Below are 13365 nucleotides of genomic sequence, written 5' to 3'. Positions count from 1 at the left end.
AATATGTATATTAAGCAGCTATAAATAGTAATTAACCTTGTAGTGATAATTCAGATAGACAAAAGATTAGTACTGAATGCAGTTTGGGTAATCGTTTTACCCTTTTTGTTTTTATACACAGTGAATAGATAGTATACCAATGCGCTAGAGTATACATCACCCCACTCATGCGGTCGAAGCCATGCCTTTGGTGGCAACTTCTCTGTTTGCCGCTTCGAATGCGTCCTCATACTTTTTAACAGCGAATAAAATAGAATCCATAGTCGGCTTCAAGTACGCGGTGCATGAATTGGCCATAGATTCACCATCCTCTCTAAGAACGTCTTCGAATAGTTCGTTTAGCTTTGCGTTACAGTCCTTCAAGTGCGTGTAAAGTTCATTAACAGTCTGACCTCTTTTATATTCCCCACTTTGAAAGTGGATGTAAAAATGCTTCAAAAACTCGCAACATGTGCTATGAAGTATTCGACAACTTTCGAGAAGATCTTGCGGAATATCCGTTTTGGCTTCTTCACTACCAGCCGAACCAATGAAGGACCCCAACATAGGATCGATATTGTTGTGTTTTGCTTGTTTTGCATTAATTTTGACTGCTGCAACGACACGTTGATTAATTTCACTGTTCCCCTTGATCTCAGAAACCACTTTTGTTAGGTCCAATTTTGCTGTTAATTCGTCAATCACAGAGGTGATATGTGTTTTGATTGCTGCAGGGATGAGACCTACCTGTATGTCAGCGTGCCTATTTGAGTCAGCAGGAGCCAAACTGTTCTGCATCTTTTCACTCTTTGCTGTTTTCAAGTGAATCAGAGCATATTGAGCTTCATAGGCTTTCTCCAAGTCATTAATTTCAATATTCTCTTTTTCCACTTGATCTAAAGTTTCACGCTGCAAATTGGATCGTGAGTATTCGTTTTCTAACGCCATAATCATCTTCTCACTTAACCTGTTCATACCCTTTAATATATCAACTGTACCATCATTGTTCCCGTTGACATCCATCCCCGGCTGCATCGTGAAATCTGGTCTATTACCCATTTTGACAGGATCATCTTCCTTATTACCTTGAATATCAATGAACTTGGTCACAGGATGACTCAGCATTTCATCTTCCTTTCTATCGTATTCTTGATCCAACGTCAGATACCTGTCTATGATAACGTCACCTCTATGATTTTGCATCAATTTTTCACCTCTTAGCTTACGGAACAGTTTTGACGAGAAAAACCTTGCCCAAAATTCCTGTTCCTTGAAATTTTTAGGGACATTATCGTCATATGCTTTTTTAACGATGGGATAGGTTTCAAAAATACTGTAAATCTTTTGTCTCGACAGATTCACGTTCACTTTGTTTTCCGAAGATGCGACTGGTTTTATAGTGGATAGCACGTTATAGGGCCCAACTTTTTGAGAGGTTGACAATGCAAATGCCCGAAGTAGAGGGATACGAGTCGACCAAAATACATCGGGGGGCAAACCCGAGTTCATTACAGTCTCTTGAAAGGTCTTCATCAGATCCTTATTTTTCTTTAAGAGAGACTGTTGTAGTTTCAAATTAACCATCAATTTACCTTTAGATAACGAGTCGTCAAGTTTTGCCGTGTTAATCAGCGGTGCACCATAATTCTGCTGCTGCTGCTGATCCTGTTGCTCCTCGGCAGTGCCAGATGCCTCTCTCTCTCTCCTTTCCTCATCCATCTCAATATCTTTGTAACGCGATATTATCTGCTGTAGAGTCAGCTTGATATTATCCATGACGTCTCTGTTATTAAATGTAAACATATGCGTGACAGGCTTTATCGGAACCTCCTCTCCATTGGGTACCCTTTTGTTTTTATTCTCGTCAACCTTGGACATCAACCGGAGCATCATCTTCTCGCTAGTCCCAGGTGTGGCCTGAAGTTTATCAATGGTATCGAGCACAATTACATGAGATTTGTCACCGTCGGTGGACCGCCAAGTTAATTGCGCAGGAGCAGCGTCTTCATCGATCGTGATGATCCCATGTACTTTCTTGTAAGTGGCAGCACCGGAGTGAGACATCTTTTTAATCCTGTGGGCAACCGCTCTCTAATAGATATACCACTAATTTTTTTTCCTATCGAGAGGACGTAAAACGACGGATCGACAACAGGTATTAACACCAGTTCTACAACAGTCCCAACCTTTTCCAGATGACGGGCTGTCAGTAGTCTGATCAAAATACCTTCAAAAGTGATAAATGTCAATCCGAAATCACAGTTGACGAAATGGAAAATTTTCAGCAAAAAAATAACTGAGACAGAAAACGGTTCCAGCTCATCGACTGCTTGGAGAGCGGATCTGGTGACAGAAGACAGAACTGCACACCTATACAACCCTACGATGTCTACTCCAGTGATCGGTATCGCGTTTGGTAACACCTCTTCATCCATTGCCTACATCAACCTGAAGAATGATGTTGATGTTATTGCCAACCCAGATGGTGAGCGTGCAATTCCATCGGTCCTTTCGTACGTAGGTGAGGACGAATACCATGGTGGGCAAGCTTTGCAACAACTGGTGAGGAACTCAAAGAACACAATTATCAACTTTCGTGATTTTATCGGAGTTCCCTTTAGCAAGTGTGACGTTTCCAGATGTGAAGGTGGTGCCCCAGCGGTGGAAATTGACGGGAAGGTAGGTTTCGTCATTTCTAGAGGCGAAGGTGTCGAAGAAAAACTCACCGTGGATGAGGTTGTTTCCAGACATTTGAACAGATTAAAGCTGGCTGCCGAGGATTACGTTGGTCAAACTATCAAGGACACTGTTTTGACTGTTCCAACCGATTTCACAGTCGAACAAAAGAGTGCCTTGAAGGCAGCCGCCAGCGAAGTCGGCTTGAATATTGTTCAATTTATCAACGAACCATCTTCTGCCTTGTTGGCTCATCTCGAGCAATTTAGCATCAACAAGGACGCCAATGTTGTCGTTGCAGATTTCGGTGGTGTCAGATCTGACGCTGCTGTCATTGCCATCCGCAGCGGTGTGTTCACTATTCTAGCAACAACCCATGACTACAAACTGGGTGGTGATCGTTTGGACACTGAACTGATTGAGTATTTTGCCAAAGAGTTCCAAAAGAAAACCCAAACCAATCCAAGAAAGAATGCCAGATCCCTTGCGAAATTGAGAGCTAATGCTATTCTTACCAAGAAAACCCTTTCTAACGCAACCACCGCGACAATTTCAATTGACTCGTTGGCTGACGGTTACGATTACCATGCCTCCATCAACAGAATGAGATACGAGCTAACTGCCAACAAAGTGTTTGCGCAGTTCTCTAACTTCATTGAATCCGCCATTGAAAAGGCTGGCTTGGATAAGTTGGACATCGATGCCGTCCTATTGGCCGGTGGTGTTTCATTCACCCCTAAATTGACTTCCATCTTGGAAGCCTTCTTGCCAGAGTCTGTCGAGATCTTCGGCCCTCAAAACAAGAATGCCTCCAACAATCCAAATGAACTGAATGCATCTGGTGCCGCTCTTCAAGCAAGATTGGTTGCTGACTACGATGAAGACGAATTGAAGGAAGCTCTACAGCCCGTTGTTATCAACACTATGCACTTACAGAAGGCTATCGGCCTACTGAACGCCGATGGTGAATTTGTCCCAGTGTTCTTGCCACAAACTTCCTACCCAATCCAAAAGAAATTGACCATTAAACAGGCCACCGGTGACTTGCTGATTGGAGTATATGAAGGTGAATCCTACATTGAAGAAAAGACCATCGAACCTCCTGCAAAGGAGGAAGGCGAAGATGATGAGGACAGTGAAGAATGGTCCGATGACGAGCCAGAAGTTGTTAGAGAGAAACACTACAAGACAACTGCCAAACTAATGGAATTGGGTGTCAAGGCTGTCGAAAAAGGCTTGGAAATTGTGTTCAACATCAACAGAGAAGGTCAATTTAGGGTTTCTGCCAGAGATCTAAAGACCGGTGCAGTTGTCAAGGGTCAATTATAAATGTACCATATATAGCTAGGCGCGTATTCGGGCACAATACATAACATAATAGAACGAATATTTAGAGAACACTGCTACAGTTTTGTTTTCTTTGAGTATCAAACTAAAAAATTGAAATTTCTGAGATTCTTTCTTATCTTAATTTCAAGTTCTGTTGACTGATAGATCAATCGGAAGTCCACACTCAGTCAAACTAAGGAACTCAATAGAATACAATGACGATTACACCTTCTCCTGAAAAACCCGTGGTGCACATTGTTGGACTTGGTTCAATGGGTTCTATCCTGGCAATGGATCTACTTGAATTCACTGATGCAGAAGTTGTTCCATTGTTCAGAAATGAACAAAAACTGAAGAGTTTCCAGATTGGCCATGGTTCCAAACTTTCCACCAAGCGAGTCTATTTAAGTGATTCCCCAGTGGAGACTAAACAAATCCAGAGGAGTTACTGCCCTTCGAACTACAGTGGGGAACATATCAAAAACTTGGTTGTTACTACCAAAACGTATCAAACTACAGATGCGTTGAGACCATTTTTGCCTTACATCGATTCGGAAACTAATCTTATTTTGATACAAAATGGTTTAGGTGTATTAGAATCGTTGAGTGAGGGTCTCTTCTCAGATGGCGTGTTGAGTAGACCGAATCTTTTTCAAGGTGTCATTGCCCATGGGGCATTCCAAGAATCTGACTTCATGTTCAACTATACGTGTTTAGCTGATATGAAGATAGCTCGAATTTCATGGAATGGTGCCGAAGGATTAGTGCAACCATCTAAGATAGTTGTCGAAGATGCGTTGAATAATGAGTTGATACGTCTACTGACCCAACCGGCTTTCAGCAAAGAGTTTGTCGTGAAACATATGACTTATCAAGAGATGCTGATTGGGCAGTTATACAAATTTTTGGTGAACTCATGCATCAATTCCATTTCTGCAATTGTCGATTGCAGGAACGGTGAGATTATCGACAATGCGAAACCGGTATTCTCTTTAATTGTAAAGGAATCTTTAACTATTCTCAAGTTAGCCTATGCACCACTATTCCAATATGAGCAAAACTACAATGGCAAAGAAGCATTCCCATTTCTGAAAGTTGATGAAACGTTCGAGTTTGAACCCCTCGTTGACACGATTTTTTATCTGACTTGCGTGCTTGGTGAACAGAGCAGCACCTCAATGCGGGAGGATACGAAACATTTCAGAGATACTGAAATCGACTACATAAACGGCTATGTTGTCTCGTTGGCGGAAAAATTGGGCCTAGGCAGTGACGCAGTGAATGTTAACAGACTTGTTGTTGAATTGGTAAACCTGAGAGCAGGTCTGAACAAGAGAAGGGCGAACCAAATTCCAGTGTAATACGTAAAACTTACATGTAACAAGAAACGTTTTTATCTTTTATCCGCATAGGATGATAACCTTTTTGTATTCCTAAAGTATCTGACTCAATGACAGTACTGTTCCGTAACATACGTGTTGGTCTAGAGGAATAATCGCAACATATTATAACAACGTTATGGACATATTATAACAAGGACGGTTTCTGCCTCCCATCGCTCTTCAAGAAGCTCTTAGAATATCAGACCTGGAAGATGACGATCCTGGCTTAAAAAAACCCAGTTTACGTCCTAGTACACTACAATGTACACCCAAATGCGGTTACAACGAACCCTAACTCTTACACCTTGACTCTTTCCGAACAGGACATAATAAACAACGCACATCGGTGTCATAGAGGCCGAACAACGGTGATTCCAAGGAAAAAAATATTTCTACGAAATCATATTTATATTTTGATTCTATAATCATTTGACTCATTCTCCTCATGACGAACTACAATGTCGCCATAGAACGCCAAAAATGACTATAGCAACAAAGTCTGCCGTCCATGTTGTTGGGATGGGTTCCATGGGGACCCTTCTAGCTGTCAATTTGCTTCATACCACAAACACTGAAGTCATTCCGTTGTTCCGAAACAAAGATAGAATGGACCAGTTCCAGAAAGAATCGAATTCAACCATTGGAATCAGAAGATTGTATCTGGAAGACCAGCCTTTGTTGACGAAAACTCTAACGAAGAGCTACTGTCCTGAAACTTTTACGGGGACAAAGATAGAAAACTTGATCGTTACAACAAAAACGTACCAGACGAAAGCCGCATTGCAACCGTACTTATCTTTTATTGATTCCAACACGAACTTGATTTTGATTCAAAATGGGTTAGGTGTCTTAGAAGTGTTAAGGGACGATGTTTTTGCTAACAGCACTGAGAAACCAAATCTATTCCAAGGTGTGATCGGCCACGGCGTATTTCAAGACACTGGTTATGTGTTTAACCATGCCGGATTTGCTAACTTGAAAATTGCCCGATTGCCTTGGAATCAAAATGATTTTGCCCAAAGAGAAAGCGATGTGGAAAGAGATGCTCTCGACAACTCTTTGGTCAAGATACTTATGCAACCAGGTTTTGTCCGGGAACTTGGTTGCGAGCAGCAGACATACCAATCGCTTCTGCTTGGCCAACTCTTTAAGTTTTTAATCAATTCCTGTATCAACCCAGTCACTGCCATTCTGGATTGCGATAACGGTGAAATAAAGGATAGTTGCCGTGATGTGTTTTGTTCCATTGTTGAAGAGTCCCTGTCTGTACTGCGCGTTGCCTTCAAACCTTTGTTTGATTACGAAAAAAACTACAACGGTAAAGCAGACTACCCGATCCTGGATGTCAATAACGTTTTAAACGTCGAACATATGATCGAAGAAATCAATAGAATCGGATGCATAGTGAATGCGAAAAACAGCAGCTCTATGAGACAGGATACGAGATATTTAAGAGACACAGAGATTGCCTATATTAATGGCTACATCGTCTCGTTGGCTGAGAAATTACAGTTGGGCCCGCAAGCAACCAAAACCAACAAAATAATTTCAGAACTGGCTCAATTGAGATTAAGCTTGAACCGCACAAGAGCCTCAAATAAATGATAGACAGCATATGTGTAGGTATATAGACTTCTATTGTATGTTAGACTATGCACCGAAGAGGTACCATTACTGTGCATTATGGTTTCTTAATGCTGAACAGAAAAAAATAAAGGAAAAAAAGTAGACAAATGGAAGAGTTGGAAATGTGTTGTAATTCTGTGATTCTCATACTATATCTCTATTCACAGTGGTGTTGCCGCACTTACGAGTAATTCGCTACAATTATTATTGCAAGGAGACCTTTAGAATTATTAGAATTATGAATAATCAACCTTTCAACCCCACTTCGGCACAGGGGAATGGGTCGAACGGGCGTGTTCCAGTCTCAACTCATCAAGTTCCGATTTTAAATAGTACCAAGCAACCGACTCTTACACAAATAGCGCTCTTAAATAGAAGAATAGAGGAGCTTATTCAGAGGGTAATAAAGGTGGAAACGGTTCTGTTCAAGAAAGATGCGGTCGTATTCAAATCGATTAGTGCATTATATGAAATGGTGGAAACCTTGGTGAAAAATGAATCAACGTTACAGGCTGATCTGGATTCTGTAAAGAAACATCAAGTGAAAATCGATTTAACACAATTAAAGAAGGATAAGAACATGGGTAGTGAAAGTCCGGTGTCAGCCTCTTACCCAACTACAATTACGAAATCGCAAAATGATCACAAACGAATATCAGGCGACGATGAGATCGAAACCCTGGATTACATTCCACCGACTCTAACTGAGGATGAACTAACCGATGATATGCAAGACATGCCCCTAAGCCAGATAGGTAGAATAAAACGAAGAAAAAAGAGAAGTAACATCGTAGAGTCAATGAATCCTAAAAACTTGGGTATCCGTCACAAGCCACCAATTCAAAGAAAGAATCCGTTTGTACGGAAAATAACTGTTCAAGAATTAGGATCTGGAACAGAAAGCATATCAGAAAGTGCGTTGCGTCGGCATAGCAAAATAACAGAGAAAAACCAAGCAGAGACAAGTGAAAACCATAAGCAACCTATAAACGGGACTCCCAATGATGGAGAAAATACTGTTGAAGCTTCTACTACCCCTAAACCACTGACAACTGAATTTCCTCAAACAGAGGATATCGACATAATTAGCAGTGGCTCTGATGATGCATCTGATAATGATCGCATCCAGCCATCCGAAAAGGTCAACGCTACATCTAGTTCGACTGGATCTGTGAACGAAAATGAGAATTCACACACTGATTTATCCAATAATCGCAATAGTAAACGTCAATTATTTTACACAGAATTTCCATCACCGACCCCTTTACAAAACTCAGTCAACGTATCAAATTCAATCCTGTTGCCAAGTAGCGAAGTGGGTTCGGCTCCTAGCAAAAACCAGGAACGAATGCTAAACTCTTCTACTAACTTCAAAGAATCAGTGGTCACATCTGTTTCATCGAAAGAGAGGGAAAGTATACTCTCGTTGAAGACAACTAATACTGCACGAGAGAAAGTTGCCGACCCTAATGAAATACCGAACACACAAATCCTAGATACAAAAGCACCAAAACCGAATGAAAATCATGACAATGAAGCTCGTATGTACGAGGAAGTTGCCCAAGAGTTTTGGGACTATCTCAGAACCGAAGGTTTTGTCAACGCGGAATATCCCAAACTGAAATCATTGTTGCAAGAACAATTTAAAAACTACATAACAAAGAATGATCAAAATTCCATTATCCTCATATTGCAAACACTTGCGGAAGTAATAAATTTGTACGGGAGGACAGACTCATCATTCACTTCGACAGAAGTAAACATGCTACTGAAAAATTTTGAAACCTGCTCCAATAAATTGAAGACTTTGCAACAAAGGAATCAAAACAGGACGTTCACAGAGATAAAACAAACTCCATCAAAGCAAATTTCTGCATCGCAGGCAAAAACTGACTTAGAAATGACTCAGGACGAGATCTTAGCAAAAATTAACGAGATTGGTGAAATGGTATACGTGCAAGACATCATGTGGACAAAAGACGAACCTATACGAGCCGTTACTGCCAAGACATATTTTAGACTAAGGTATTATCGTGCTCTCTTTGGATCAGATCTGACTCAGAATTTGGAAGTAGACTTACCTCCCGAAGTTGTCACTGAGGGACGGAAGATTGTAACGTGTTTCAACAACATCTTAATGACCAAACCATTTTACAAGAGCTTACCATTCTTCTTTTGTGATATCATACAGAAATACTGCATGGTACAGTCCGGATTAAAGATAAATAGTGCTTGTACGGCTCAGTGGAAGAAGGAAAAGTCCGCCGTGCTTTTGGTTGTATTTTGGAGAGACATCACCCGATCCCTAAGAGGTGTACCAAAATTCACACTTCTACAGGCGTTAATGGAACTGGAGAACTATAGAATATATTCAAAGAAAAAACCTCCGCCCTGTATAAGCAGCTTGCTGAGATAAAACCGTTTTTGACCTCAGCTGCTGTGTCCTCCAGGGTCGCCAGCTGGATGTATCCATCTGATATTGAGTTGCCCCAGCTCGATAAAAATGGTGTGAAGACCAGCAATGTTCTTGTGAGATTAGAGAATTTGTTGCAACTACCCACTGCATATGAGAGTCCCAAATACTCGGAAGTGGCCCGCAGTATACCTGGTCCGTTCTACTGAACCTGTTCGAGCACGTGATATATTTTCCTGATGAGAATTTTTTGATCAGAAAAATTCAATGTGAAGGAAACAAAAAATACGTAATGTATAAGCATTTTAGCCTGAACTAAGCACAGAAGTGTGAACAACTGGTATATTGGTCGCACGCAACTGCAATGCTGGTCGATTTGAACGTTGCTTGGCCCCAGGAAGGGTACAACAAAGCAGCTTCCGAGTCAGATATCACCAAACTGAAAACGACGCTGCTAACTTTGCACGGATTGGGCTATACGCATCTGGTATTGAACTTCACAGCTAACCACAGTGATAAATTCCCAAACAATGTCAAAGAACTGAATCCCATGAATATAGCCGAGCGGTTTGGTGATATTATGAAGAGTACCGGGGTAAAAATCTATTCGAGGATAACGTTGATTATCGATGATCCTTCGAAGGGTCAGTCCCTGTCCAAAATATCCCAAGCATTTGACATTGTCGCCGCTCTACCCATCAGCGAGCGTGGGTTGACACTGGCAACTACAAACCTAGATATTGACCTGCTGACTTTCAATTACGGTCAAAGATTACCCACCATTTTGAAGCACAAGAGTATTTGTAGCTGCATAAATAGAGGTGTCAAAGTGGAAATCGTATACGCGTCTGCGCTACGCGATATCAACTCCAGACGGCAATTTGTCTCAAACGTTCGGAGCGTGGTCCGGAGTTCAAGGTCTCGTGGTGTCGTCGTCAGCAGCGGTGCCCAGTCCCCTTTGGAATGCAGGAACATATTAGGTGTTGGCAGTCTGTTAAGACTATTGGGTTTGGGGAACGACAAATGCTCAAAGGCGATGGGTGAGCTCGCTTCGCTAGTGCTTTTGAATGGTAGACTGAGGAATAACAGCTACAAGCACACCGTGGTGGTAGGCGGAGGAGACGAGACCGACATTGTTGGCGATCTGGAGGGGATTCGACGCCAACTAAAAAGATTAAAAATAACCAAGCGATTGCACTCCGCTCCCAACTGATGACGCGTGCCCAGCCCAACCAGAGCAAAAGAGAGTCAAATTGTAACCTATATATCTGATTCTACGTAACGAATATACGTGGCATCGAGCCCCGGCTTTGTATACCCGTTCGGGAGAAGTAATGTAACGCGTTGCTTAGGTTTTACCAAAAGAGGAAATGGACCACAATTAACTGGACGCGAAAAGACTGCTCGAACGTTACCCTTTTAGGAAATTGGTGTCTCGAGAGACAGAAAACCTCACAAAAAAAAAATTCAGCTCGAGGGTTATACTGAAACACGAATGATCTGCTGATATAAATGTATTCCAATTGCGCTGATCTCTCGATTACGCGTAATTAGTATTCCCTTCCGCATCGGACCTATATAAGAAGTAAACCGTACTCTAACTCTTCTTGTGAGCATAATTTGCAAAACAGGTGCTTCAGATTTAGATCGCAACTAAAATCGACCTCCTCCTCCTCTTGAAATAATTTTCTAACGGGACGCCCAGCAAAAAGCAAATCCGGTCAAACATGAATCAGCAACTGCCACAGATCAAGTCCATCTGGATCGATGAAGATGAAGAGGCGGAGAAACTGTATGGTTTACAAACCCAACAATTCATGGGAAGTGACAGCGACGAAGAGCTGAACATCACAATGGTAAATAGTAAAAAACTGGCACTGGACAACAAGAAAAAAATCGCTCTGCCTCCATTAGCTTCCGCGACAAACTTGCAGCGGAACAGCAACGTCAAGAGTACCCACTACGACATGTCGAGTGGCAGCTCGTCCCGGGGTAAGCCTAGCAAAAAATCGCTTTTGAAGTTTTTCAAGGGAAACAGCAGCGAATCCTCCGGGAAGAAGCAAAGGTCGATATCCGCCCCCTTCAATTTCCATCATATATCCCATGCGGGGGGGAAAGCAGAGGTAATTAATGACATTCCAACTTTTAAAGACGCGAGAAAAATGCAAGAGGCTCCCCAGGAACAGTCGCAAACAGAGGCATCCACCATTTCCAGGAATTCGTCTCGTAAAAGCAAGGAAGTCATATCATTGAGTAAAGCTTTTGTCACAGAGTCGCCATATTATCCAACTTCCTCGACGTCATCCGTATATTCAAGCATGCACAGTAATCACGACCGCATCATGTCTATATCGACATCAGCCACAACATGCATGGAGAGGACACCATCGTTTAGTACAAACAGACCTGCGTCTCCACTGAATAAACCTTACTTCATTCAAAAACACGACTCGTATGACTCGACAGAACTTTCTGCTGACTTTCTGAAGCAGTACAGCTTCCCAACACTTCTGGAAGACGAACCTGTAGAAGATTTCAGGAAGCACGACGAGGGAAAGGAGAAAATTGAGGCTCTGAAAATCAGAAATACGGATTCGGAGAAGTTCGATAAACTTCTAGCCACTGTTGGAAAGGATATTCACGAACGTCCGCAATCTATATCAAGCAAAACACAAAGTCCAGAAAAAGGGTCCATAGAAAGAAGATCGTTCAGTACGCCTGAACTGGAACAATACCTGTTTGCTAACGGGTCATCCAAAGAAAAGATCACTGTTGAGGACATTCTTAGATACTATAATCCATCAAACAGTGAACATTCTTCGCCGTACATCTAATCTATCTTGGAAGAAGGATACTCTGCTTTCGAGAAGGAATTGCTTTTAAGAGATAGCAAATCCTTTCTGGTCCAGTTTAAATGACCTCTCAATTATTCTACATACTGCATTATCTCTTTATCTTATTTGGTTTTATATAAAACGTTTCAATTCATATACCTGTTTTTCGGTACCACATTTATTCTGCTAAGTAGTTTTGGTGGCCTCTAATAGTGCACAAAGTTTACGTGCTTCATTTTTGCAATTAATGAGTTGAATAAGGATTGGTAGACAGTTTTTGAAACTAGTTTGTGTTTGTCTCAGGCTCGATGGAGCAGAAAGTCCACCGCCAAACATAAGTATTGGATCATAAGTTCCTTGTAGCTTTTTGGTGGGTTTCTCTGTTGTGGTCTGCGAGATTTTCCTTTCTCGAAGTTTATCGTCATCATCCACTTCGTCATCGCTGGATTCCTCCTCTAACTGTAGTTTCTCCAACGTGACGTGCTCATTGTCATGGATCAAAACGGTCCATTGACCCACATATGAATGGTCGTAATAATCTTGTCCATACCTTCCTCTCAAGGAGTCCTTATTGTGAAAATTCGCGCGTGATAATCTGAAGAAACCGTCCGCCATATTTTGTTGCAATTGTTCGAGTAGATAGTCATACTGAGACAGTTGTTTCAAAACATCTATATATGGGGCATCATGTTCTTTCTGTGACATCCCAGATAAGTACCCACCGTCGACGCTGAACCCGCTTATTTCATCACAGCCCTCAACAGATTTCACTTGTGCCTTCCAATGCCTTTTTTATTATTTTATTATATATAAGGTGGATATAAGGTACTCTGGCGCCTTGAGGGGCAAGCAGGTACCTCATAAGTGATTTTTGGTGGATAGACCCTGAAAGATAAAAGGGTGTGTGTCACCGATAGATGCAGTGTCAAATATACAAGCACCCTGCGAATCCTCATGCATTTTGCTTTTCACACTTGTTGACCACATGTATTGTGCTTATTTCAAAGATATGAATACATCAACATTGGGTTAAACAGCTCCTCTAGGTCGACAACTATACAACCAGAATGAGCAAGTGTTGACGTCCATGTTTCTCCCAATTGAGCAAATTCTTACAATCACCGAC

At 41.7% G+C, this 13365-nt stretch overlaps 8 protein-coding genes across 8 annotated transcripts; 6 read left to right on the top strand and 2 right to left on the bottom strand.

The window, feature by feature from the left end:
* Positions 1–165: 165 nt before the first annotated feature.
* TFB1 (TFIIH/NER complex subunit TFB1) lies at positions 166–2043 on the bottom strand (the record flags this gene model as incomplete). The annotated part of the gene is made up of 1 exon (XM_022606451.1): positions 166–2043. The coding sequence occupies one exon, from the start codon at positions 2041–2043 to the stop codon at positions 166–168; it is 1878 nt and encodes a 625-aa protein (XP_022463146.1).
* A 321-nt stretch (positions 2044–2364) lies between these two features.
* Positions 2365–3984, top strand: SSZ1 (ribosome-associated complex protein SSZ1; the record flags this gene model as incomplete). The annotated part of the gene is made up of 1 exon (XM_022606450.1): positions 2365–3984. One exon carries the CDS (start codon positions 2365–2367, stop codon positions 3982–3984), a length of 1620 nt encoding a protein of 539 aa, XP_022463145.1.
* Positions 3985–4199: 215 nt separating this feature from the next.
* KNAG0B04630 (uncharacterized protein) lies at positions 4200–5345 on the top strand (the record flags this gene model as incomplete). The annotated part of the gene is made up of 1 exon (XM_022606449.1): positions 4200–5345. One exon carries the CDS (start codon positions 4200–4202, stop codon positions 5343–5345), a length of 1146 nt encoding a protein of 381 aa, XP_022463144.1.
* A 501-nt stretch (positions 5346–5846) lies between these two features.
* On the top strand, positions 5847–6971 carry KNAG0B04625 (uncharacterized protein; the record flags this gene model as incomplete). Its single annotated transcript, XM_022606448.1, has 1 exon — positions 5847–6971. The coding sequence occupies one exon, from the start codon at positions 5847–5849 to the stop codon at positions 6969–6971; it is 1125 nt and encodes a 374-aa protein (XP_022463143.1).
* A 259-nt stretch (positions 6972–7230) lies between these two features.
* Positions 7231–9408, top strand: KNAG0B04620 (uncharacterized protein; the record flags this gene model as incomplete). Its single annotated transcript, XM_022606447.1, has 1 exon — positions 7231–9408. One exon carries the CDS (start codon positions 7231–7233, stop codon positions 9406–9408), a length of 2178 nt encoding a protein of 725 aa, XP_022463142.1.
* A 361-nt stretch (positions 9409–9769) lies between these two features.
* Positions 9770–10618, top strand: RPP1 (RNA-binding RNA processing protein RPP1; the record flags this gene model as incomplete). The annotated part of the gene is made up of 1 exon (XM_022606446.1): positions 9770–10618. The coding sequence occupies one exon, from the start codon at positions 9770–9772 to the stop codon at positions 10616–10618; it is 849 nt and encodes a 282-aa protein (XP_022463141.1).
* Positions 10619–11132: 514 nt separating this feature from the next.
* On the top strand, positions 11133–12239 carry GIC1 (Gic1p; the record flags this gene model as incomplete). Its single annotated transcript, XM_022606445.1, has 1 exon — positions 11133–12239. The coding sequence occupies one exon, from the start codon at positions 11133–11135 to the stop codon at positions 12237–12239; it is 1107 nt and encodes a 368-aa protein (XP_022463140.1).
* Positions 12240–12425: 186 nt separating this feature from the next.
* VMA22 (Vma22p) lies at positions 12426–12944 on the bottom strand (the record flags this gene model as incomplete). Its single annotated transcript, XM_022606444.1, has 1 exon — positions 12426–12944. One exon carries the CDS (start codon positions 12942–12944, stop codon positions 12426–12428), a length of 519 nt encoding a protein of 172 aa, XP_022463139.1.
* Between the last annotated feature and the right edge of the window lie 421 nt (positions 12945–13365).

This window comes from Huiozyma naganishii, chromosome 2 (assembly GCF_000348985.1).
Source record: "Huiozyma naganishii CBS 8797 chromosome 2, complete genome".
NCBI lineage: Eukaryota > Fungi > Ascomycota > Saccharomycetes > Saccharomycetales > Saccharomycetaceae > Huiozyma > Huiozyma naganishii.
Note: the sequence above shows the minus strand (reverse complement) of the source record. Positions and strands in the feature narration are given on the sequence as shown.